At 48.4% G+C, this 27,188-nt stretch overlaps 1 protein-coding gene across 4 annotated transcripts; it reads right to left on the minus strand.

Moving 5' to 3' along the window:
- ACP6 (acid phosphatase 6, lysophosphatidic) lies at positions 1–27,187 on the minus strand. Of its 4 annotated transcripts, XM_086718005.1 has the most exons (11): positions 26,507–27,187; positions 18,977–19,105; positions 18,731–18,861; positions 18,316–18,395; positions 15,282–15,369; positions 14,267–14,399; positions 13,042–13,142; positions 10,777–10,872; positions 8,947–9,112; positions 2,128–2,290; positions 1–254 (listed from the first exon to the last, which is right to left on the minus strand). In XM_086718005.1, exons 1-11 carry the CDS (start codon positions 26,720–26,722, stop codon positions 244–246), a joined length of 1,314 nt encoding a protein of 437 aa, XP_086574131.1. In that variant the 5' UTR covers positions 26,723–27,187; the 3' UTR covers positions 1–243. The 4 variants fall into 4 exon arrangements, with proteins under 4 accessions (XP_086574131.1, XP_086574130.1, XP_086574132.1 ...); XM_086718004.1 differs by having other exon boundaries at positions 1–2,290; XM_086718006.1 differs by lacking the exons at positions 1–254; positions 2,128–2,290 and adding an exon at positions 8,111–8,309 and having other exon boundaries at positions 26,507–27,182.
- Position 27,188: the final 1 nt, after the last annotated feature.

A 27,188-nucleotide genomic window follows, 5' to 3' on the forward strand; every position in this document is an offset into this window, starting at 1 on the left:
TAATAATGATAGCTGACATTTGTTGAGTGTTTCCTATGTGCCAGGCATTGTTCTAAACACTGCACGTGTTTGTTCTTCACAAAATCTTGTGAGGTAAATACTATCACTGTTCCATTTTCTAGATTAAGTGTACAGAGACCCAGAGGAGTGAAGTTACTTGCTCGAGATCGTACAGATTCTAAATGATGGACCGTCAACCTCGGCAGTCCGGCTGTAGGGCCTGAGCATCTAGCCACCGGGATTCTAGTGTATCTCTACAAAAGTAAACGCTAAATTAACCATACACATAAGCACATAAGGAAATAACCCACACAAGACAGAATCACATTCGAGCTGAGGTCTGAATCACAAACAGGAGCCAACATCTCAAGATCTGAGGGGAAAGCAAGGGGTAGGGGATGAGGTGGAAGGGTGGGCAGGGGTCCTGTCAGGTGGGGCCTTGCGGATTAGGGAATACTAGGTAGGGATTTGGGGTATAGGAATTCAACCAGTTATGAACAGACCTAATTGTTTCGGTATCTGGCCAACACATATCCATCTTGTCCACGGATATACTGTGAATGGTACCCTTTCCCGGGATTACCCTCATCCCGGATACAGGATGCCCCCTTCACACACTGGCCAGTTCCCTTCCAGCTGTCACCCTCCGCGTGGCACCGCAAGACACACTCTGGACCCACAATCAGGACTCAGAGTCCATTAAAGCTCCTTCACGCTATGGGTCCTTGGCCAAGTCACAGGCCCTCTGATCTTTCAGTTTCTGGGGATTTTTCCCATTGCTCCGTAATGTTACCTCACTCCCAGAACAGAACCACCATGGTATTGAGCATCTGGGGACCCTCTGATTTAGGGAACACTCACTCAACCTTTCCCCTTCCTGATCTTTTCCATCCTCGTCTCCACAAGGCCCAGGTAAGCTGGATCTAAACTTATGCATCTGGCTTCCCTTACTAACAGCTCCAGGGACCGCTCTCTCATCTCCCAGAAGCCCCGCTGGTTTGACCCCATCAAATTCGACTTACCCAAGTGTTATACAACCCTCCCCTTAATTACACACTCAATCAGTTCCTTCCGAGCTCAGCAATTTGTGGTCTCTGGGCATCCCCCGACTGCTTTTCTGGAAGGAGCTCCCGGGCTGGGCCTTGGCAAGCCTCGTTTCTAAGGCCACAGTGCCCAGAGTTGAAAGCTCTGCTGCTATTTCACACTCTATTTCCTTCCAAATTAATTCTCTGATGAATACTGTCCTTTGCAGTGATTCAGTGCAGGCCATTTCCTTACATCTCTCCTTTACCTTTGAGACGTTTAATCTCTCTCGAATCCAGATTTTCCTCTGCAGAAAGCCTGCCTCAGAGAAAAATGCCCTGCTTTCCCAACCGGTATAAACAGCCTTATCACCATTGGCCCCAACCTCACGGCACACCTGCTTTACTTGTTTACCTGGGCCATGCCTTGGATTCCAAAGCACACACCTGCCTTCTCTAAGGATCCCCACGCCACAAGGAGCGACTCACACTTCTGGGCCTATGGTGAGCCACTGAAGTCTAGTTTAAGGCCCAAACACATGAAGATGTAGATTCATTCAAGAAGCTGTTCTTGAGCAGCTACATGTTCCAGACCTTTCACAGAGCTCTTTTGCTCTCACCCTCTACCACTTGCTCCCTCCCACTCACAGAGAGCAGCCTCCCCATCAATATTCTCATGAACAGAGGCTCTGCAATGTTAAGTGGGTTGTCCAAGGTCATAGGGCCCGGGAGAGTGTTAAGGCTGGAATCCAAATCCCTGATTCTTTATCTTTACTCCAAGGTAGGCGTTTCTTTCCCCGTCCCACAAGCAGCTTAAACTCCCCCAAAACAGTCACCAGGATCTTCTCACCAACAGTACGCTATCCAGCACAGGGTGCCCATGCCTCGGGAACCCTCAGAGGAACGCTTAGAAGAGGTTTCTGAGGAATAATGTGAGTGATGCCTTACATTTGTATGGCACTTTCCTCCTCACATCATTAAGTGCATGGCATAGCTAATCAAGGAGAAGAGCCTGGGGATAATTCTGTGAAGGAGACACTATATGAGAGCCTCATTTCACAAATGAGGATATACAAGCTTGTTCACGGGAAGTTAACGGACTTACCCAAAGTCACACAGATGGTACATACAGAGGTAGGACTTGAACTCACAGCCTGTGATTCCCGGACCGGTGCTCTCTCAAGTTCTGATACCAGTTCGGATCTTTGCTTCCAAAATGGAGACTGTGGGTCATGCCACCTCACCCCAACTCCAACCTTCAGGGAAGCCTACATTTCAAAAGCCAGGTAGAGAGAAAGGAGTCCTTGGGAAGATCAGCTTTTTATTGAGGACAGTGCTTTTCATCTCTGTCTCTCTCCCCCTCCTTAGACAGGGACCAGGTTCCTAGAGGCTGGCAGGGTAGACAGAGCAGTCAGGACTGCAAGGCCAGTCCCCTGGGCCACTAGAGGGCAGGGTCTGAATGGAGCACACAGCCCTCTTCCTAGAGAGCTCCCCAGCCAGGCAGATGGACTTGAGCTTTCTCTCGCAGCCCCAGGTTACTCAGGGAATGGCAACTCTAGCCCCAGTGTTGAAGAATGATACTTCCCTGGCATATAGTAAAATATATATGAAATAGTTGTTCTTAACCCCTCCTGCCTCCATTGCAGATACATGGGCAATGCTCCCGGAGGATTCCAGCAAAGAGAAGGAGTGCCAGGTACCACGTGCAAAGACCTGAGTTGCTTACAACAAATACAAATGGGCCAGCAATGCCATGACCTGGTGCTCTGAGAACTGGGGCTGGGGTGGGATGGGGACTCTTTTCCTCCTCTGCAGGTGGGCCCTTTGGAGTTTTGCTCCCCTGGCTGTCCTTTTGAACCATCTACATGAAACTATTAAAGGGGAGTCAGCACATAGCAGTGACTGGCCTTGTCTAATGCCAGTTATTTCATCTCAGCACCTGCCAGACAGCCAAGAGCTCTGGGAAGTAAGATCAGCCACGAGGTCCTCAAGAGGGTCTGCCGGGTGAATTCCTGCCAATCTACCCATACAAGCGGGGGGATGTGGGAAAAGAGTCACCACTGTCTGCTACCCGGGGAGGCCCTAACTTTGGCCATCCAAGGAGCGACTCACTCTGCAAATCCTTTTAACCTTAGGAGCACTCACTCAAAAACATAAAGAGAAAGGAGTCAAGGCCAAGGGCGGGTGAGGAGTTTATGAAATGCTCACATCTATCCTGAGGGCAGATCGTCAGGTAGGCAAATGTTAACATCCCTGCTTAATAATTGGAAAAACACAAGCTCAGAGAAGTTAAGTGACTTGCCCACAGCCACGTGACTGGTGAGGGAGGGAGTCAGGGCTCCCCTGTACACACACGCACACTGCCCCTGGTAAGGGGTAAGAGAGGAGGCACTGTCCGCTGAGAGGGAGGCTGGGAAGTGCACTCCCAAATTTCCCTACGAGGTGAGGAAGCCTGTGTCAACTCAGAATCTAGAGGGCAGAAATAACAAAAAGGCAAAACAAACAAACAAACAAACAGACAAAAAACCCTCTCTGAAGGCTCTTACATTTACTTAATTAATTCTCACAACCCTAATTAGTTGGTATACTCATCTCATTTTACGTGAGAGGCTCAGAAATTCCTGTCCAGGGGTCACAGAAAAGCACAGAGTAGTGTGTAATTTGAACCCAGTGGAAGCCTGGGTGTTTGCCTTCACTCCAGGTTTCCCCCTGGTGGCGAGTGGGGAAGAGTGCACAGGAGCACAAACAAGGAGGGATTTCAGAATCCATCAGTAAGGGCCTCTGGGTGGCTCAGTCGGTTGAGCCTCCGACTTCAGCTCAGGTCATGACTGCCACAGTCTGTGGGTTCAGGCCCCACATGGGGCTCTGTGCTGACAGCTCGGAGCCTGGAGCCCGCTTTGGATACTGTCTTTCTCTCTGCCCCTCCCCGCTCATGCTCTGTCTCTCTCTCAAAAATAAAAACATTAAAAAAAATCCATTCAATAAATCTTTGCCCCCTGGGCATCACACTCTTGATTTGGGCTCAGGTCAGAATCTCACAGTTCATGGGATTGGGCCCAGCGTTGATGCCCAGAGCCTGCTTGGATTCTCACTCTCCCTCTGCGCACGCCCTCAAAATAAGTGCACTTAAGAAAAAAGAATATTAAAAAAAAAAAACCAAATCTTTGCTGGTCAATTGTGCCAACTCTTGTACTTGGCTCTAGGAACACAACAATAAACAAGACAGACAGCCCCGTTGCGAGACAAGCCCCGTTGCGAGACAAGCAGAAACATGAGAGGTATCTAGATAAGCAGGGGTGAGGTGGGAAAAGGGAGTGTGTTGGGGGTCAGGGGATGGAACAATGTGTACCAAAGTCCAGAGGCCACAGGAGGCTTCCTGTTCCTAAAACGGTTCAGTCTGGCCAGGGGGGATATGTGAGGAGGTGTGAGGCGTGGATTGGAGATAAGCAGGGGCCAGCTCTCAAAGGGAAACAGAAGGCAAGAAAGGGTATTAGGATGCCACTAAGTAATGCAGGAGGATATTATGGGCCCCAAGATAGTAGTGACAGAGGGGATGTGTTCATTCAACAAATGTTTGAGTGCTAGCATGTACTAGGCACTATTCTTGCTGCTGAGGGCATATCAGTGAACAAGGTGAAGTCTATCTTTATAAAGCTTGCGTTCTAGTCAAGCAAATAAATATCAAGCACTGATAAATATCACGAGAGAAAAAAAGATACAGGACCAGGTGTATTGGTTGATTAGGGCTGCCATACAAAATACTACAGATCAGGTGGCTTAAACAGCAGAAATGTATTTCCTTACAGTTCTGGAGGCTTGAAGTCCAGGATCATGGTGTCAACAGGCTGGGTTTCTTCTGAGGTCTCTCTCCCTTACTTACAGATGACCATCTTCTCCCTGTCTCTTCACATGGTCCTCCCTCTCTGTGGATATCCTCATCTCCCCTCTTCTCATAAGACACTGGATTAGGGCCCACCCACATGACCTCTTTTTATCTTAATTACCTCTTTAAAGGCCCCATCTCCACAGAGTCACATTGAGGTACTGGGAGTTAGGACTTCAACATAGGAATTTTGAAGCGACATCATTCAGCCCGTTAACACAAGGTGATAGAGCATAACTAAGGCTGGACGTAGAGGGAAGAGAAGGGTCTGAAATCTTCTATGTAAGCTAACATGGGAGGGCCTCTCTGAGATGGCAGTGAGCTGAGATCTGAATGAAGAGAGGAAGCTAACCATGCAAATGTCTAGGAGAGCATTCCAGGGAGAGGGAACCGCTTGTGCCAAGGCCCCAAGCTGAGGTGAGGCACACCGCATGGCTATGAGGCATACGAGGACAGCAAGAAGGCTTGCACAGACGGAGGACAGTGGAAAGAGATAGGAGAGGATGTCATAAGGTCCTGAGGACTATTATGATGACTGGCTCTTTCTTTGAGATGGGAAGCCGGGGCGAATTTCGAGAAGAGTGACATGGTCTGTTTTAAAAGCAACACAGGGGCGCCTGGGTGGCGCAGTCGGTTAAGCGTCCGACTTCAGCCAGGTCATGATCTCGCGGTCCATGAGTTCGAGCCCCGCGTCGGGCTCTGGGCTGATGGCTCAGAGCCTGGAGCCTGTTTCCGATTCTGTGTCTCCCTCTCTCTCTGCCCCTCGCCCGTTCATGCTCTGTCTCTCTCTGTCCCAAAAATAAGTAAACGTTGAAAAAAAAATTTAAAAGCAACACCTATGCTGAGAAGTTGGGGGGGAAGGACAGGGCAGAAACAGGGAGACTTCGAAGAGGTAAGAGATGATGCCGAGACTAAGTAGCAATGGATGTCTTGAGAAGCGGTCAATGCAGTCTGAAGAGAGACACAATAGGATTTATTGATGCATTAGATGTAAGACATGAGGAACGGGGGCAGCAAAGGAAATTCCCTAGTTCTTAGCCCAAGCAACTGCCCGAGGTGTTACCATTTAAACCTAGATGCGGAAGCCTGTGTGACAAGTAGGTTTGAAGAGGCAGAAATTAAGTTTATCGTGAACAATGGGAAGTTTAATATACAGTAAATATCTTAAATGTCCATGTAGAGATGTTGACAGTTGGAAATGAGACTAGAATTCAAGGGAAAGGTCCAGAGCGAAGATATAAATTTGGGGATAAATTTGTGTAAAAATATGTTAAACTATGGAACTGCTTGAGATCGTGTAGGGAGGGAAAAAGTAGAAAAAAGGTAGAGAAAAAATCCAAAGACTAAGACCTGAGATACTCCAACACCTAGAGATGAGGAAAAGGTAGATTTAGCAAAAATTAAGAAGTTGAGAAATTTGAGGGAAACCAAGAGAGTATTTGTCATGGAAGCCAAATGAAGAAAATATCCCCAGACTGTTGATGAGAAGCTGAGTGAGCCCGGAAATTGGCTGTTGGATTTAGCACTCAGAGGTCGCTGATGACGTTGACAGAAGCTGTTTCCATGCAGTGGTGGGGTGAATCACAGTTGGCTCAAGACAGAATGGGAAGAATCAGAGTCTAAATGACTTTTGAAAAGTTTTGAGACGTTTTGCTGTAAAAGGGAAAAGAAAAGTAGCAATAGTAGGTCAAAGATGTGGGAAAAAGTTGTAAGACAGATTTTACAGCACATTTGTATGCTAGTGAGAATAAGTAGGGTAGGAAGATAAAAGTAACAATGTAGAAAAAAGGTAATTGTAGGAGTCAGTGCAAAGCTGGAGGTTGGCCTTAGATAGGAGTGGGATGGTTCATTCTTAGTAACAGGACAGAAGGCCTTATGGGCACCAATGCATGTGAGTTAAGAGATTTGGCAGTGGTCGGGGGTGAGCAATCTCCTGATTCCTTTTACTTTCTTGGCGAAATAGGAAATATAGTAATTAGCAGAGTGAGGATGGGGAGGGGACGATGACCGTCAAAGATAGATATGAATGGATTCAAACAACAAACATGAGAGACTGGTAGAACTTAACTGATTAGACACAGGAAAATGGGAGAGGAAAAAGACAAGAATGGATTTCTGCTTTAGCAACTGAGTGGACGGTGGAGGGGTCTTTCATTCAGATACAGAAGGCTGAGGGAGGAGTAAGTCTGAGAGAGAGGGGGCTGATTCTGACATTGAAAGTTCGGGGCCTATGGGACGTCCTAGTGGTCATGAGTGTCTGCAGATGAAAAACCTCAGCTACAGAAGTAGGTCTGGAAGCTGTCAACACAAAGATGGTTGGAAGTGGAGAGGGTTTCGTGATTGCTGTTTTCCCTAAGAGGTAAAGAGATCGATTGGTTTGAGATGAGAGCAAGTTTGAAAGAGATTCTGGGGAAGAATGAGAAAATTGATAAGGAAATAGGGGGACCATCAGGTACCTCGGGGGGCCCAGTTAGAGGTGGAGTTCTTAGAGTGGTTCCAGCCTGCCACTGTGGAGCCTGCATCCTCGCTACTGGGGCTACGGCCACCAGAAGCCGAGTGTCCATCCCGCACCTTCCAGCCGGGTCTCCACAGCAGGGCTCATCTCACTGACCAGCAATGTCCCCTGACCTCCAAGCTTACCTTTTACACAACACCCTTCCCTCCTTGCTTTACCTGGTTAACTCCTACTCACCTTTCCTACTCAGATCAGCACAGAACCTCCCTAGAAGCCTTTCTTAACTGCTCCTCGGGCCCCTGCCAGGTGGGGCTAGGAATTTCTTCTCTGTACCCAAAGAGGTCGATACACCTCATCACAGAACGTAACACACTGCATTATCATCACTGACTTACTGCCTCTCCCATGGGCGAAAAAAACGTGAGGGCAGAACCTTTCCACCTTTATAATGCCCACTACTTAGTAGGTGGCACAATGTATGTTTGTGAAATGAAGACAGGTAAAAAGAACTCGAGTCCCAAACCAACACAATTCTGCAGGGTCACGATGACCCTAGCCTGTGTCATGGCAGATGCTTCTGGCCATGGAAATCAAGCCACAAAATAGGAAATACCCCTTTGGTCTCAACATTACACCTCTCTTCCTTTCAAGAAGTGACCTCAGTATATCATATCTGCAGGAAGGAAATACCCTTAGGTTAAAATACATTAACCCTTGTTTCCTGCCTTCCCCAAGCATGACAACCAGAGGCAGTGTGTTAAGGCATTTTATTGAAAAACCAACGCATCCTGTTTGTATACATCGGTCACTCTCCATCTCCAAGTTCAATCACATGTGCTTGAGAGCAGAGTGTGTGGTATTTTTCTGGGCTCAAGGTGTAAGCTGACAGGGTGTTTAAGAACTTGTCCAGTGGACAGAGCTGGTCAGGGCATCCTTTTGGCACCTGCTCCTGGGGAAGAGACAAAACTCAGCGGGGCCACTGAGGACCCTGGCCTGCTGTTTTCAGCTGTGCCCAGAGGTCCGAGGAACTTGACCCAATGGTGTGTGCATGCACACACGTAACAGCCAGGAAGGCCCCACTAGCCGGTCAGCTTCCGGAATAGGCGCACCATGCCCTACTTGAGACGGTCACTCAAGAACTGCTTCTTGAATTGACCGAGAAGACACGGTCACATCATACCCCTGAGCTGGGAGGCGAAAGTCTGCCCTGGGCGGGGGTGGGGTGCTCCAGCGCCTGACCCAGACAGCAGCTGAGGCACCGCAGTGCAGACAGCACACTGCCTCCCAAGGACACCAGCATTAATTTTCAACACAGACTCCCAGTCAGGATGCCACATCCTGGCAGAGACACTCAGGAGGAGGGGGTCCTGTTCCTAGAAGGAGTCTGTAGCAGGCTCATGATAAGGCCCAAATCCCAGCCTGCCACCATATTTCCAGTTCTGCCCTGTCTCTGGGCCATGGCTGTGAGTCACTCTATTGGGTCCAGAGAGCTGATTGTACCAAGGAGACTCCACTGGGCCCAAGGAGGGAGCCTTGGCGGTAAACCAGGTGAGCAGGGTTGGAGGAAGGGTGCCTCGCCACCTTACCTCCCCACGGTAATAGAGCTGCACAAACCACTCCTTAGATTCCCGGTGCTGGTAGAGTTCCATGGTTAGATCAACAGCAAACGGGGGCCATTTGTGGTCAAAAATCCCCAGGATGATTAAGAGAGGCATGAGGGTCACATCGTGAGCCGCATAGAGGTACAGCTTTCTGCAAGGAGGAAACAGTTCTCTATAGGCCTTTCCCTCAGGACTCAGAAGACCAGGATGATGTCTGCCTCCTTTGACACTTATCAGTGAGCCTGATGGAAAACTGCTTTGAAGTAGATGCTGGGGGAACCCTGATGCCACTCTCATATTTTCATGAGGAGGGATCCCCACTGGGATAGCTGGCCTTTCCCTTCCTGCCCACCTGCTTGCCCACCCACCCACTCACTCCTCCCCTGGTGAGTTTTGAAGTAGAAACCGAGCATGGGTCGCTTGGTCCTACCTCTCTTCTCCCCCTGGGACCTGCCTGCCTGTGGCAAATGTCCCTCCTGCTCTCAGTTGTGTGATGAGTGTAGTACAGCATGCTCCTCCTTGTTGGGGAGGCTTGCAGTTCGGGGGCATTAAGTTCATTTCAAAGGAATATTAATAAGCCTGTTTGGCCTTCAATATATTCTCCAAAGGGCTTTAATCAGTAAGAAAGGTGCCATTTTTATCTTTATCTGCCCATCCCCTGTATCTATCTCTTTAAAAAGATCAAGGATTTCATGTGTTGACTTTTTTTTTTTTTTTATAGTTTATTTCGAGAGAGAGCGCGCACACGTGTGTGAGCAGGGGAGGGGCAGAGAAGGAGAGAGAATCCTAGACAGGCTCTGCTCTGTCAGCATGGAGCCCGTCATGGGGCTCAAACTCAGGAACTGTGAGATCATTACCTCAGCCAAAACCAAGAGTCGGATGCTCAACAGACTGAGCCACCCAGGCGCCCCTATGTGTTGACTCTTAAACTAGAAGACTAACACTGGACTCTGCAGTATTCTACAGATACAAAGTCAAGGGGGGCAAGGTGGCCAGGGCCAGTGAGAAATGTACTGTCACTGCAGGTGCTGTGAAGGACAGGGAAGGGCACTGGTATGATCTGCTATTATAAATCTGGCCCAAAGTTCCTGAATGTTCCTATGTCACCTCACTGTCCCCTACTGTTCCCACGTTCGTGAGTTTCTAGCTATGTACAATCTCTCTAAAGAAGGCCGCCTACAACAGCGCTTCAACAGCAGTGTGTGCATAAACCCCTGGGGATCTTGTTAAAATGCAGATCCTGATTCAATAGGTCAGTCCAAATCTAGAAGCTCCCCCAGTAGCGGTGAAGCTGTTCACCTGTAGATCACACTCTGCTCAGCAAATGCCCAGGACACGTCACATTCCCAATCTGTGCCCCCAGCCGGGTTCCAGGCACTACAAAGTGGGGACAGAGGTTTAGGCGCTACTTCCGACATTTAAAAACGCCTCGCGGATATCATACCCTTCTATACACTCGGTGAAGGTGTTCGAACTAAACAGTCTATTCAGCAATTGTATCAGCATGATACCATAATTAGCTACTCTTTCACACATGTTCCAGTAGTAAAAAAAAAAAAGGAAAAATAAATTTAGGGTTCTTAATCACTAACATAAAATTTTCAAACCATGGCAGGACTGCTGCAGCAGGAAGAATGGTAACAATGTTGTGAACGTCTTTGGGACTCCTGGCCTCTTACACAACTGCCTACTGTCACTGACAGCCTGGTTCTTGCCCCCCTAGAACCTGCCCCCCAGCCCCCCAGCCCCCAGCCCTTGCAGCCAGAGGCCTCTCCTGCCCTCAGCCACACAAAAGCCAGTTGCTGTGGCAGGTACCTGGTCTTGCCTGGTGCGGTGGCAGGGTCCATGACTTTCCGCAGGTTGCTCTCCAGGATGTGGAGGAACGGGCCAACTGCCATCTGAAGGCTCTCCCTGCGGCAAGTAAACAACACTGAAGCAGCCGGCACACGGGGCTGCGGGCGGGTCTGCCACCAGGACCTCATGAGCCCAATCAGACGGCGGAGGAGAGAGTAACCTGTGGGATGGTGGGGGTGGGAGGGGGGGGCGCGTGGAGCCACCTCTGGCGTGAGGGTTCTCTGTGCACAGAGACTTCCAACAACAAAAGCGCCAGAATGTGGATCTGGTAAGAACACAACTGGAACGGGAGTGGTAACCAGGGTAAGTCAGGAAGAACCAGGCCCTCAGGGTGAAAAGAACAAGCTGGGAAGGGCAGGGCATAGTGATTTCCAGGAATTCCAGGAGGCCCTTAGAAAAGGGATAGGAAGGAACAGCATCCCAAGCTAGGCTTCCCAGATGCCAGTCCTCCTCCTTTGGAGTGTAGACCACAAGGACGTGTCAGATGTATCTGATACAACACAAAGTTCAGCGGTGGTGCCCGCAGGGTTGGCACGGTGGCCACGCCACTTTCCCCCTCGGGCTTGTGCCTTATGATCACAGGATGGCTGCTGCGGCTCAAAGCCTGTCTCCCAGTGGTAAACGAAGCAGGAAGCTGAGCAGGAAGCTGTGCAGGAAGCGGCACAAAGGCTTGGTCGTGGTGCCTCTCACTTTTTATCGAAGAGGACAAAACCTCTTCCAGAAATTCCCAGAGCCCAACCTGGACAAAAGGGAACGAGGTCATCATGATTGGCTTGGAGCAATCCTTTCATGGTGACTGGGTAAATACATGACCACCCTTACGATGTGTATAATGTGTAAATAAACGGGAATGTTGAAGTAATGGATGGGGAGTAGGCAACCAATACCGTATGCAACATCTACTTTCCAGAAGAAGGTACACAGGCCAAGCCAAGTTGGCTGGCACTGTGAGGCCATCCAATTTGTCCTTGAGGAAACATCAGTTTTATGAAACCAGGGCTAACTGAAATGCAAAGAAGAATCAAGGCTTATTTAAAATGCTTTACACTGGGAGAAAACAAACTACGGCCATTGGCCAAATCCGCTCCACCTGCCTGTTCTATAAATAAAGTTTAACTTGGAATATAGCCATACCCACTTGTTTGCGTATCATCTATGGCTGTGTTCATGCTACATGGGCAGAAATGAGTGGCTGCAACAGATAATGCATGGGCCATAAAGTCTAAAATATTTACTAAGTGTGTGTGGGGGGGGAGCACGGGGGGACAGTGAGTGATAAGTTAGGTCTGGTGGGGCCACTTCAGGAACAGATGAGGGAAGGCGGCAAGTCACAGTGAGTGGAGGCAAGCTGGCTGGCACAGCTGGAGTCTTCTGGAGGCCCCAAGCAAGTACACAAGCGGACACACTGAATCTGAGCGGGACAAAAGCAGCCAGGGGTCCTTACCCTTATGCAACAGACCCTGCAAATTCCTGAAACGTTAGCTGGTTTTGCTCACACTTATCTTCCCCAGGACTGATCCTCTCTTTCCTATCTCCTTCTCTACCAAGTTACCTATTCTGAGTGCAAGCTGGATATTCTTAACCAACCAGAAAAAGGTGTTTTGTTTTGTTTTGTTTTATTTTTTAATTTGGTTAAGACAGAAACTCTCCATTCTGGTAGGCAAGAAACAGGCCTTCTAAAAACAGAGCCCTAAGTATAAGCAACACAGAAAACACAGGACTGATACTCAGAAGAGCCGGCCTAAGTCCTGGCAGCTAGCTGAGCCTAGGTGAGGCTCGCACCTACTTCATCTATTAAGCCAGGACTTGGACCCTGACAGGGAAATGACACCTACCTCATAGCGAGAACAGGAAAATGGCTTGTAAGTTGTAAACTGATGAACAAAGTCAGCAGTCATTATTCTTCCGTCAGCTCTCCCCACCCAAACCCTTTGAAACTTAAAGTAAATGGGGAAAAAGTCAGTGATTAAGAGAAACTCAGTCGAGAGGTGACTCCTGGTTCTGCCTAACAGTGAACAGAAGCACCAGCTCACCAGTCCCAGCTCCAGAAGTATAAGGACGCAGGGCCGAACCCACTCAACAGGCCAGCAGAACAGGGTGATTCCCACCTCAGCACATGTAGAGACATGCGCTGGCAGGTGTGAACAGGCCTGGTGAACCCTTTTCCCCACATACAGGGAGGTCTGACCGAGCGTGACTTAGTGACGGTGGCTGAAGGCTTCTCACCTGTCTTCCCTCTGCATAACGTACAAGGCCGTGTCCACAGCTCTCTGCTCAATCATCTGTGCAAATCTCCTCAGTGTGGGGCAGCTCGGGAGGCTGTGCACCTGGAAGAGCCACAGGGACAGTTTCACAAAGAAATGCTTCTTGTTCGCTGAGCTCGGCAACTGACCAGCTTCCACAAAGCCTTCAGAGGCCTGTCTTCTACCCGGGAGGGCCTCAGCAGCCCCCAAAGCTACACCCCCAAGGCCCTTCTAAAGCAATTCCTAGAGATCTGGAGGCCCGGGGGGGGGGGGGGGGGGCGGGGGCGGGGAGGAAGCTGTTTTTCCTCCCTTTCTGATGGTTTCCCGTCTACTCCAAAATGAAAAGCATTTGTATTTTTTTTTAAACTATAAAAATACATAAATAAAACACAGAGCAAGGAATTCGTAAATTTCCACATGGCTTTTATTTTCCCAAAATGGATTTCTAAAAGGTATGCCATGTAAACACTTTTATATAAACTCTCACCTTATAACCTGACATCTATATTACCCATAAGCACAGGGCATTTCTGCCTTCAGGGCACACTGTCGTCCGGACAAGAGAAGGAAGGGGGACCCAGGCTACACTGCACCGTTGGGTGTCTGCCTTTTGAATCTAGAGAAGGCTTTCCCATTGGGTGGTCTTCAGTATCCATTAGATAAAGAAAGAATCTATGGCTCGATACATTTGGGAAAAATAGATTTAAAGACTGATCAGCTTTCTTTACTTCTCAGATTCTTTAATATGCTGCTGTGTGTAGAGACTCTCCACAAGGTGATATAACGGAGATTCCAAAACAGTCAGACAGCAATCCTTCCCTACCCCCTACCCATCACCCACCCTGCCCCTGCTGGCCCGGGATGTACACATTCACATCATAGGTATTCTGGGGAATGTGCCTCAAGAAACTCTGATCTAGAATTAAATGACCATGTGCCTAACCAAGTGAGGAGTCCTCCCTACGTGGGCCCTATCCCTCCGCTCCCACATCCACCCCACCTGCACGTCCTCCCACAGCTGCCTCCATAAAGGGAGACCTCTGCCTCCACCTTCACCTCCACCCCACACCCCTCCGCCCACACCCCTCCCCTCCACCCACACCCCTAGACCACACCCCTCCGCCCAAGTCTGACTCAGGAGCCAGTAGGTCCAGCTGCCTATCCCCAGCCCCCCAACCCCCAGGGCCAGAGAAGGACAGTTACCCAACCTGCTCAGCAGCCACATTGTCAAGGAGGCTGAGGAAGTCTACTCCGTCATTACTGGCAATGCCCATCCCTTCCTTCACCTTTTGCAAATCCTCGGAGATTCCTGGCTGCAAACAGGCAGCCTGCCTCCGGCCTCTGCCAAAAAATAAAAAGGAAACCCTTATACTGTATAGTAATTAACAGTTTACAAAGTGTATCTCATTCATCATTTGGGATCTCATTTAATCTTCAATAATAAGACGTTTGGGGTTAGCTGGGTTTAGTCCCATCTTACACGAGTCAACTAAGGTTCTATGAATTCAAGTGACTTATAAAATAAGTTAACAGGTACCAGAGCTAGAATAATAGCCTGGATTTCCAAATTCCACTCTAGCATTTTCTTCTATTATACCCCAAATGATACAACCATGGCCCTGCAGTCTGCTTGAAAACAATATTCTCTGTCTTCTGTGGAACACATACTACATAGTCTTTGTGCAGCCCAGAAATATCTGAATGCTGAAAAGCGCCCTGAGCCCAAACCGAGCCATTCTACAGGGCAGCAAGCTGGTAAGAGTAGGGAAATCTGGGTCTTCTGCTTGCCCATGTGGATTTGCAGTTTTATGACCTGTTTCATTGCCTTCTACCTAACCTGACAGTTTCGTCGGCCCCCTCGGAGAGTCCACGATGGCCGAGAGGACAATAGTTTGTAAAGGCAAACCCAGCTCGGGCTGTTGGTACCAGCTCTCTGGCCCAGCAGGCGGCCTCCCGCAGGCTTGCTATACCTTCCCTAGAGGCCTGCCGCTGTGAGCAAGACCTTCATTTCCCGGACAGCGATGGCAGGCCTGAGTGCAAAGCAATCCTTCCCACCACTCACCCACCAACACAGTAAGCCTGGACAGGCCCTCAGGTTAGGCAGAGTCCTGCGAGCAGAAGTGCCACGAGGCTGGCTGTCCACCCCCCCCTCCACCTCTCCCTACCCCCCCCTTCCCCCCCCCCCCCCCCCCACCCCATTGAGCAAGAAGCCAGGGCGGTTACCTCGTTCTCTCCTGCAGGCTCCAGCAGTTCTGGTAGTTGGGGTACAAGACTTCAGAGCTTGCTTCATCAGTGTGGATGACGATGGGTCCTGGAAGGAAGGTGAGAGCACAGGCAGGAAGAGGCTTCAGCTTGTCCCTCCCAGCATCCCCACCCCCTCCTTCTCTTGTCTGCTTTAGGAGACAGATCATCAAGGTCACTGTTTCAGGACAGTAACTGCCTTGAACATGCCCTGGCCTTGCCAACAGCAGCTCTTCTATGGGCTGAGAAATGGAGAAAGCAAGGAGCAGCCTTGTTCTGTCTGGCACAACCCCTCCTATTGGGCCACATATGACTAGAGCAGGTACAGACCTGGATCAGACTTGGGCATTCTAACAAAGAATGAGCTGTCCCGGACTCCATCAGAACTAGGTGACTTTCTTGCCTCTTAAAGTCCAATCCTATAGACCAATATAGTGACTCAGCGCATGACAATCTAAGGAAAGCCACCACAAAGCCACAAATCCTGTCAGACCCCACAGCCTTGCCTAAAAGGAAAGCCAGGTTTCCAGATGAACTGCCAAGAACCACACGTTAGACCACAAATAATGTTTCTTATTAAACAGTTGACCCTTGAACAACCTGGAGGTTAAGGTCACCAATCCCCCCATGCAGTCAAAGATCCATGTATAATTTTTGATTCCCCCAAAACTTAACTACTGATAGCCTACTGTTGACTGGAAGCCTTACCAATAACATAAATAGTTGACTAACCCAACTTTTGTATGTTATATGTATTACATACTGTATTCTTACAACCAAGTAAGCTAGAGAAAAGAAAATATTAATAAGAGAAAATATACTTTTATAGTTCTGTACTGTACTTACAAAAAAAAACAATTTATGTGTAAGTGGACCCATGCGTAAGTGGACCCATGCAGTTCAAACCCATGTTCAAAGGTCAACTGTATACCTCGCAGGAGCCCGCTACTACTCAGAGCTCACAAGTACCTTTATCCCCTCCCATCAATACCCAGAGAAGGTGCTCTAACACCTTCCAAGGCTTTGCTCTGTGCCAGAGATGGCAAGGGCCTGTGGCAGCTTCCTTTGCTACACAACTCAAGACCGACCTTCTCTAAATGGCAAAGAGACAGCTGCTGTCAGCAGCTCTCCGGAATTCACTCCGATCAATACAGGGTGATTAGGTGAATCTAAGCCCCAAAGAGCTATTATTCCCAAACAAAAATGTGACAGTCAAAATTCTAGTAGCATATGGTAACTTTACTAGAATATCAAAATTCAGACACACTTTGTCAGGCAAATGATCAGAGGCCCTCCCCAGACAGATGTGTCCTCTGAGCGGCAGAGTGTAAAGATGAAGAGTATTGGATTCTGAAGCCAGACTGCCATACTTTGAATCCCTATTCCACCATTTACCAGCTGTGTGTTCCTGGGAAAGTCATTTAGCCTCTCTGTGCCTGAATTCTCTTATCTGTAAATTGGGGATACTATTGCCTACGGCCCCGGATTATTACAAGAACTAAACAAGTTAGTAGATACAAAGCTACTAAAAAAGCTTTGGGACATGGTCAAATTGGAGTCCCAGGGCGTGTGGGTCCAGCGGCTTGTGGTGACACCACTTCCCTCCCTGTTGGGAATATGGGGCAGTCTCAGTCCGAGACCTGCCTGTAGGTCAGCCTGCTTTCAAGAAACAGCTTTCCGGGGCGCCTGGGTGGCGCAGTCGGTTAAGCGTCCGACTTCAACCAGGTCACGATCTCGCGGTCCGTGAGTTCGAGCCCCGCGTCGGGCTCTGGGCTGATGGCTCAGAGCCTGGAGCCTGTTTCCGATTCTGTGTCTCCCTCTCTCTCTGCCCCTCGCCCGTTCATGCTCTGTCTCTCTCTGTCCCAAAAATAAATAAACGTTGAAAAAAATAATTAAAAAAAAAAAAAAAAAAAAAAAAAAAAAAAAAGAAACAGCTTTCCTACTTTTGGTGTTTCAGAGGAAAGGGTATTTATTTGCCTCTTAGAAGCTGGGCAAGTGAAGAGCTCTCAGAAGGCCAGGCACTGTGGACTCTTCCAAAGCTCAGGGGCTCCTAAGGGGCAGCCCCGCTGTTTGCTCTATGTTACTCAGACACACCCTGCTTGTGCTCAGCAGCCAATTTCAGCCGGAATTAGCAGCTGTATCCAACCCCGACTAGGGTAAGGCTGGCCTCCTCTGGCCTGGAGGTTTCTATTCTTTTACATAGTTGTTGTTTGTTTGTTTGTTTTTTTTAATAAGCCTGATGGCAATTTTATATCTATTTGAGATACTACAAAAGAAGCTAAGCAAGAACCTTTGCTTTATGGCACCATTTTAGTATTTCAATATTGGTGAGGTCGTGAGGATATGAAACTCAGACTGGCAATTACATGTAAATTTCAGTCAAGTATAAATGGCAAAATGAAGGTCCCTCTGACAGTCAAAGGCCCTCAATACATAAGATCCATGAGGGAAAATAACACGTGGTCCTTGGTGGTGAAAAGGCTGGGCACCACTAGCTGCAATCACTCACCGGTTGAACATGTTAAAACCCAAACTCAATAGACTTTCTCAGTGAGGAAAGGCTGAACAGAATACTGTTAATACCATCTGAGTCATGCTGTGGGTTAACACCAAGACCAAGCCAATGGCAGCAGGCTTGGGTCTCGGCTAAGTGTTCCTCCTGCCCTCCCTCCTTTTCAGCGGTGTCTTACCTAAGCAAAAAGCCCCAGTATTATTCACAAGACCTGGCTGGGGATGCCTTAAGCAGCCTGTGTAGAAGCTTAAGAGGAGAAGTCAGGGGCCAGAGGCACATCAGAGTGGCTGACACATCACCGTGGAGGTGGAGGTCAGGCCGGCAAGGCCAGCAGGAGGCCAGACAAGCGAGGGCCCACCAGAGTAGGCATGCCATGGAAGCCACGTGTGCAGGAGAAGAGAAACCGAAGGAACACGCACTAAGAAAGAGAGGCGGGAGGGCTTTGGAAGGAAGAAGAAAAAGCTCCTCAGGGACAGGGCAGACTTCTAGACTCCAAACTCAAACCTTCTTTCTGACTTTGGAAAAGCCCAGCCAGCAAACATCGGGTAGACTCCAGATTCCGATATATATTAGTGGAACGAACACTGGAAAAAAACAAAAAGGTAGAGACACTCAAAAAAGGAAGATTTGATTCTATACACTGTCTCATCCTACAGAGCAACTGGGAGGCTTTAAGATCACATGAGGGGGGCTATGGGACTGGGAGGAATCCTTTCTCTGAGGGATGGGTGCCCCAAGGGACCCAAAAGCCAATGAACGTGATCTCCACTGACCACATGTTCACAGGATGCTGTTATATAAGGGGAACTGCCCCAAACTACCGTGGGTGAGAATGGGCACCATCCTGGGGGGTCAGTACAGGTTTCCTCATGTGTAAGATCTTAAAATGGAAGCCACGTCCCTTTTACGAGTGACTCACAAGACCTCCAGTGGATTGAAGGTTGGTGAAAGAAAGGGGATGTCCTCCACATAGCTCTTCCTCAGCCTCTGTCCTAGGGCAAACATCTGCTGCATGCCCACATTAGTCAGCTGTCCAGCAAACATGCCTCCCTGGTGCGGGGCAGAAAGAGAAGCATGAAAATACCTCCCCGTCTGCTAAACTCAGCCCAGAGAAAACCATGGAAACTTTACAGGGGGCTTCCCAGGGCAGGGAGGCAATGCTCACCTTGAGTACGGTCTTACGGTACTGAGAGTCGAAAGGAGAATGTGGTTTCAGGCCACCAGCTAGATTGGTGACAGTGTAATCAAACTGAGTTTGGGGTGGGACCTCTAATAGCTGGAGATTCCACTCTGCCTGTTATGACCACAAAAAAACAACACATTGTTTAGAAGGTTCTTGAAACTTACAGCATTAATATCCAGCAGCACCTGAAAGACATAGCTGGGATCACAGACACTAGACTCACAACCTTCCCATGGGAAGGAAAGAAAGAAGCTTTAACTCTAGCTCCAATTAAAGGAAGGAAAGACAGTAATTTATTATTCCGGGTACCCTCAGCCCAAGCCCTGTTACTGCTCCACTAGCACTGGCTATTAAGACGCTGCTCTGGCACTAAGCCCAGACTGCAGTAAAGGGGAGAAGTCACCAGAAGGCCTGGCATGCAAATACTTGGTGAATGAATGAATGAACAAATGAATGAATGAAAATAATATGACCTCAGTGAGCAGACACTTGTAAGATTTTTCCAGGAATCAACCTCCAGGTTTCTATGCCTCCCCTGCCCTTAAGGATACATGATGTCCTAATTATGGTATCCTTAAGGATACCTAATGTCCCTTTGCCTTCCTTTCATCGAGTTTCTCAAACAAGGGGCTGCCCCTTCTTCACCTCTTCACCATCTTCCTTTTCTCCTTGCAGTCTGGCTCCTGCTCCGCTCTACTGTCACGGTTCCAAAACATCCCCAGTAGCTACAGGTCTCAGAGCTCCAACTGCCCATGAAACTCTTACACTCGCTGAGTCAGATGTGATGACTCCAATTTTAAAAACGAAAATCTTTTCTTCTTCCCATATGCCAGCTCCTCTCCCGAACACATTACGTCGCTCGCAATGATGCCACAGGTCTCCTAGGCCCCAAAACTCAAACCTCTGACTCTCCCCCACTACTCCACCAGCCGCACTAAACTCTATGGATCACTGGCTAGGAAAAAAGTCATTCCCGAAGGTCCTCCTTTTATCTGGTAAGAGTGTAAAACCTTACTACCTCAGGCAAAAGCATGTGACTGACTCCCTTCCCTCCACCCCCACAATCCATACATAGATACAATTCCCTGCCCCCCATTAATCTTGCTAAGCCACTTTCATCATGTCAATAGTTGTTTCCTAATGTTTCAAGAGATAGGCACCTGGCATTCCAGGACTCCTACACCTCGGCCGAGCCCCTGTCCCCTGCTATAGTGTCACTGTGCCTCTCTCCTCCCGTCCCCAGATCAGACCATGCCCACTGCTTCCTCTGCATCTTCTTTCAACTTGCTTCCTGTGCTCGGAGGGACTCCTGCCCATCCAGCTTCTCTTCAAGGTCCAATGATAGCTCAAGTCTTACTTCCCTTCAGTGACTACTCTAGCTTTTAGTGCTTGTCTTCTTAAAAGTACGAGGACGGTGTTGTAGAAAACAACGTTGTGTGGCTAGAGCGTAAGTATGGAGGGCTGGGAAGAAATGGTGAAGAGAGAGCGGGAGACCTGTAGCACTTAAAATCACAAGATCATTTAACTCAATTTCCCACTATGCGATTTCCTATTCCTTTTAAAACTAACATTTGAAAACTTACTATGTCTTGTAGCACTGTATCTATCTTGGCCCCTCCCAGAAATAGCCCAGGGGAGCACCACTGGGGGGGGGGGGACCCCAGGTTCCATTCACACAAAGGAAACCCTCCATCTTTCAAAGGACATTGTCTTAGTCCCACCTGCAGCCAGTCCTCCAGACCTGGGCCTCTTCCCCCACTGGAGCTGCAGCAACTGACATCAGAAGACTGGGTGTTCAGAGCACAGACCTTCTTCTTACTGTCCTGTAACTATGGCTCCTCCTTCCAAAGTTTTGATCCTGTAACTTGCCTGCATAAAACCCTTCCGGGGCTCACAGCTGCATGATGGCCCCTGCCTCTCCTTCTCTCTCTTCACCATTTCTTCCCTGCCCTCCACACTTACTTTCTAGCCACACAACGTTGTTTTCTACAGCACCGTCCTCGAACTTCCTAGCTTTTCAACCTCATGTTCCTTCTACCTGGAATTTTCTTTTCCCTTTCACCTGAAAAGATTTCTGCTTATTCCGCAAGACGGCTTAAACATTCCCAGGAGCTGTGACAATGGCCCCATGGCCTCAAAGTAGCCTCGGTGGCTCTTTTTGGTGGCCTTTACCAAACCGTATTAGAAGAGCTCCCTTACTAGTCTGTCCTGCTCAGCAGTCCTGCTCGGAGAAGAGAGATTGGGTCATCGATTTGCCCTTGCATTTTGGAAGCCCAGCAAAGGGCCCGTACACAGATGATCTGCCATACCTTGTGGAAGAAACCAAGACTGAGATAGCATGATCCTGCCTTTTCTAGGTTTTCGGGTTAGCAGAGATAGCAAGCTAGAATGGAAATGACGGCAGCACCAAAAACAGAAACTGTGTGCCACAAGACACCAGATGAGGGTCACAGTAGTTCAAAGGAGAGACAGACCTCTTCTGGCTGGGGATTCAGGAAAAGTTTCATGAAGGGATGGCCTTTGAAGTGAAGACGATTTAGAAAAGCAAAGACCTGGACTTGAGAGTGAAAGGTGGGTAAGGAGAGACTGGTATTCAGAATTCCAAGAATAGGAAGAAGCTTGAGCGAAGCAGAGATGGCCAAGAATGCCATGTAGGAAAGAAGTGGTTTGATTTGCTTCAACCTGGGACGAGTTTTGAAACTTTTTTTTTTTTTAAATAACAGCCCAGTTTGTTGTTGTTAAGTTTATTTATTTATTTTGAGACAGAAAGAGAAAGAGAGAGTGAGGGAAGGGCAGAGAGAGAGAGAGAGAGAGAGAGAGAGAGAGAGAGAGAGAGATGGACAGAGAATCCCAAGCAGGCTCCACGCTGTCTGTGCAGGGCCCGATGCAGAACTCAAACTCCCGAAATGCGACATCATGACCTGAGTCGAAATCAAGAGTCAGATGGTCAGCTCACTGGGCCACCCATGCGCCCCACAAAATTTTTAATTAGCAAATACCAAGTAGAGTTTAACTTTAGATTTCCACATACAAAGGCAAAAACTGGAGTTCCTCTAGTTGAAGCAGGAGTGGGAACACAGAGCCCTAGCCCCTCAGACCCTCTGACGCCACAGGCTCCAGGGAATAGCTTGACAACCAGCAGCATAGATCATAACTAGAATGGGAAGTCTAGATGCAGAAGCCAACTAGAGGAGGGCCTAAGGCCCCATCTAAGGCAGTAGGAATAGAAGGGGTGGATGCTAGAGATTCGAGTCAAACCTGGCAAGTGAGTGGATAAAAGCTTTATGTGGGGGCTATGTTGGTAGGTAAATAAGGAAGGTTGAAGAAAGAAATTACGTTGGTTTTGAGCCTGGGTTCCTAAGGCGACAAGGGTAATAGAGGTCCTCCTCGACTAAAACTAAGGCCAACGCAGAAGAACAGACAAACTGAGTTCGGTTTTAAGTCTGAGGTACCTTCTTTGCGTTCCCAGGGCTCCCAGCATAGGAATCTCTTTTCTTTCTCCTTTAGCACATCTTAAAATTCTTTTACAGCTGAGACTGAATTATCCATCCTGGTAAGGCCATTGTCTAGCACAGGCTCCGATACCAAGTCCACAGGGTCTATTCAGCCTCACTTAAGAAATCTCCTCTTATTAGCAACATTCACCAACAGAGGATCTTTGGTGTTTCCCAAGAGATGACTCCTGGCAGTCCAGTTCATGCCAAATCTACAATGCACGTTTTCAAATTTTTAAGACTACACGATACACTAGTTCCGTACATGGTGTCTAACCGTGCCCCCCCCACCACACACACTCTCATTCTTGTTCCTGCTCTTCAGCTTCCGAGTTCATGGCAAAGACTAACTTTAAAATCTTACTTATTTATGCCCCATTTTTAAGAACTAACTTAAAGGAGAGGATAACAAGACCTAAAAGAGAGTAAGACAACCCATTCAAAGTAGGCAAGAAAGACAAAAGCAAACAAGTATGGGGACAAAAACTGGATACGGAAATAAAGTTTCTCAAAAAGGTACACTCTAAAGACCCACGGATTTCACTGTAGGTGGGCCAAAGATTCAGCGCTAAGCTTTCTGGCTTTTATGAAGGGAGAAACTCGATCAGCTAGACAAGCTTAAAGATAAAAGCAAGCCAACTGTTCAGGAGAAGCACACCACTTCTAATGCGAACAGACAAATTCCTCCCAAGGGTCCTCATAAAGAGGATAGAGTAATATAATGAACATCTTTTCACTAGTCACAGCAACGAGTTCTGTGGGATTGTTTCTCATAGTTTTCTCAACACAGAATGATGGCATCTCACCAAAGCACATTTCTGTGAAGACAGTACTATACCAGGATTGATATGCTACATTCCAGAGGTAAAAGACAAAATCTACATAAAAGTAAACAAAACCCTTCCAGGTGTGGATTTTAGAATAAAGCGGTGGTTTGAAACCTTGGCTGCACACTGGCATCACAAACAAAACAAAACAAAACAGCCCCATCCTGAGCTCATCACATCTGGATCTCCTGGGATGGGGCCTCAACTTTGTTAATGCTATCCAGTCCAGATAATTCTAAAGCTCCACCAGAGAAAATGTTGCTATGTCTGGATGCTCTGGGCCAGTTAAATCAGAATCTCCAGAAGGGACACCCAGGCATCAATATTTTTGAAAGCTCCCCATCGGAGTCCAAAGTCTTTCCAAGAACAAGCAGTCATGAACACTGCTCCAGAGGAATGAATGGGGCTATGGGCACATCCTTCATGCCACGCTTCCTGAATAGTGAGTGCTTCTCTTAGCTGAGCTCTGGGTAAGTATTGAGTAACAATTAGACTAACAGTACGCCTTCCAGCTGGCCTACATTACCAAATAAATAGGAACCCAAATGCCTTAATCAACAGTGGAACTGAGATAAGCTAGACTTTACTTTATAAAAACTGGAGGAACCTGCCTGAGTTGGAGGCCATCTTGCCTAGAGGTGAACTAAGGGAAATCTGAAAGCAGGGCCACACTTATCTTGTGAATATGTACTTGAGTCGAATCTCATGATCAGAAAAAAATAGCCAACCAAGTTCCAGAGCTTATATTCCCAAGCACAGCTAAAGGAAGACAAATTAAGTCAACAGCCATTCAAGCCAAATGAAAACAACTCAATAACACACCTCGTTTTAAACAATGCTGCTCTCTGAAGATTTCTGAGATAACTGAATGAAGTGACTTGTCACTTGTATTCATCCATTAACCAGTCACAAGCCTGGAAACATCTACCAAAGGCAATTTTCGTTTTAGAATTGCTACCAGGTGGTCCCTTCTGACTACAGTTAGTAACAGAACCAGGAAGATTAGAAAATCCCAATAACAACCGTTATCAAACTGGACCTTGAAAAGAAAACCTGAGAGAAATCATCCAGAAACAAGTTACAGGGAGCCAAAGACACAGGCTCACAGCCTAAATGGAAAGAGGTTTGGTCCCACCCCTGGCATTTGTGCTAATCGAAGATGTTTAATGCATTGGCCTGATGTCTGGAGAATGTGAGCAGGCAGGAGGTGACGTGCCTTCCCTAACTGCAAAGGGAGGCCATGGACTCAGATGCTTCTTACTTTGTGGCTACACAGACGAAGAGAATGAAGCTGGCATTCTACCTGAGCTACAAACTGCGCCTTCCAACAGAATGGCAGAAGGTAGCCATCACACCCCCGCTAGCTCAGGAAGAAGTCCTAAAAGAATCTAAATCTTTCTCAGGCCTTAAGGGAGTATATATCCGGTATATATTAGGCCCAAGCCTAGACACTCAGACTTTAATTCTCTGCTACCACTGATAGCTTTGTCTTTAACGTGATGAGTCTTCTATCCCTATGTTACTTTCCAGCCTTTCTGTAACAAGAATAAATGAAGAAGGGGGGAGTGCACATGAGATGGGCGATGTGCAAAAGTCACAAGGAAGATTTAGTAAAAATAAAAAAAGGGAGAGTAAGGGATTGAAAAAGCATCAAAAAGAAAGGAAGGAACGGTGGGGGTGGGGGTGGGCGGGGGAGGAGGGAAGATGAGAAAAAAGAAATTCCAATACCAGATGGAAAGTGGTACAGCCATTCAGAAAGGCTAACTAGAAATCTGGTAGCAGAATTAAGTGCCTGCCAAAATTTGTTTATTCATGTGGGAGGTGCTTTAAAGGTTTGAGTTCATGTGTGGCCAGCTTTAAAAACCAGATTTTTAGTTGGACACTGTGAGGACACAACCCTAAGGGTTTCTGGAAAGCAACGATGATCATGAAGAGAATGCCAAATATGAGGTTTAGACATCTATTGAACTTGCTCCAACATCAGCCTGGAGGACCAATTAATGCAAAAGCACTCCACAGGTAAGTGTGACAGCTGGGGGGCCTGAGGATTTCAGGCTGCCTCTTTATCTTCGCTGGGAAGCCAGTTCTTCAATTACAGGCCTGCTTGCACCAAAGGCCAGAGACCTCAACTGCCTCTCTCCAAAAATCAAATCCAGGAAGGTTAATCATTAAAAAACAAACAAACAAAAAAAAGAAACAAAAACAAAAAACACCTAGAGGCTCCTGGGTGGGTCAGCCAATTGAGCTCAGGCTCTTGATATTGGCTCAGGTCATGGTCTCCCAATTTGTGAGTTACAGCCTCCTGTGGGGCTCTGCGGCTGACAGTGCGGAGCCTGCTTGGGATGCTCTCTCCCTTTCTCCCTCTCCTGCTTACTCTCTCTCTCTCTCTCTCAAAATAAATAAACAAACATTTAAAATAAATAAATAAATAGAAACTATTTGTGCTTTAGTCATAATTACCCTGGCCAAACCTGGTAGATTTTAAGACATTATAAACACAGGACTAGCCAATTAAAAATGTTTTCCTACCTCAAATCCCTTCCACGATAGTTTTAGAAACCCAAAATAGAAAATAAGACCCAAGATACAGCACTTATTTAAAAAAAAAAAAAAAAAGCCTTCAAGGATCTCAAATGATCTCCAGCAAACTGAAAGCCGCTGTGATACCTGTTTCCAAAGATGTTGACCTCTGCTACCCGCTGTAATCCCAGTTATGGGGGTTCCTGCAACTCTTGACAACCTTCAAACAGTCACACAGAAATGCACTACACTTTCATTCTCAAGTTGACCCAAGTACCTGTTAGAAATGCAGCATCTCAGGCTCTACCCCACACACCTGCTGGATTCGAATCTTCATTTGAACAAGATCCCTAGGAGATTTCTAAGCCCTCCAAGCAGCGCAGTGCTACCAACTGTGCTACACCACTGCCATCAATTAGAAGTCCCCGGGGTGCCCAACATCCGGGGTGCCCAACATCCAGAGGGTACGAGGAGGATGGGCGGCTAGCAGTGCCAGGCCAGCCCCTCTGCTCAAGGTACTGCAGTTTTCCTCTGGTCTGGATCCAGCCGGAATCCCGCTCGATGAGGGTAAAACTCCCAAGGTGTGTGTTTCGGGGCCAGGCACCCGGTCCGCCTGCGGTCGACCGCCCCGGTCCTTGCCCCACCAGTACCGGCCCCGGCCGACCTCTCACCTGCTCCCGCGGGAGCGGCTTGAGAGGACTCCGCGCCCCGTGTCGGAACACGACCTGCACCATTTTCAACTCCAGCAGACTCCGGTCGACGGGACGCTGGCCAGGCGCCCCCGGGGTCTCGGCCCGGGCCACCCGCCGCTGGTGGACGCAATACGCCAGCGAAGTCAAGACGCCCACCGGGGCCCACACGCGCACGCTGAAGACACGGGTGATCATGGTGGACGCCCCTGAGGGGTGAGGCTGCACGGGGCGAATACAAACTTTCCGCCCGCGCCGCGGCTCAGCGGCAGCTTCCAGATTCCCGGGAATCCGCGGGGGCGCACATCCAGCCCCCAGCCAAGCTGCGGCGACCGCGGCGACTCGCGGCCCTGGTGGGGGGAACCCCAAGTGGGAGCGTGGCGGGAGAAGCGGAGGTGGGAACAGCGAAGACTCCCCGGGAGTTTTAACCCGGGTAGGGGTTGGCCGCTCCCGCAGCAGACACCGCAGGGGGGGGGGGGGGGAGGTCGGCTCCTTATCTTTCGCCCTCTAGGAAACCTTAAACTTGTAATCCCAGTTTGGCCTCCGGGGCTCCGAAGGGACGGGAACCAGCCCTGAGATCCTCGGCGGCTGAGACTCCACGAACACAGGGGACCGGATTCCACTTTTCGGTCAGCAAGCTCGCACACTACCACTGCAACCACTC

Source organism: Puma concolor, chromosome C1, assembly GCF_028749965.1.
Source record: "Puma concolor isolate L17-30 chromosome C1, mPumCon1.1.hap2, whole genome shotgun sequence".
In the NCBI taxonomy this organism is placed as follows: Eukaryota; Metazoa; Chordata; class Mammalia; order Carnivora; family Felidae; genus Puma; species Puma concolor.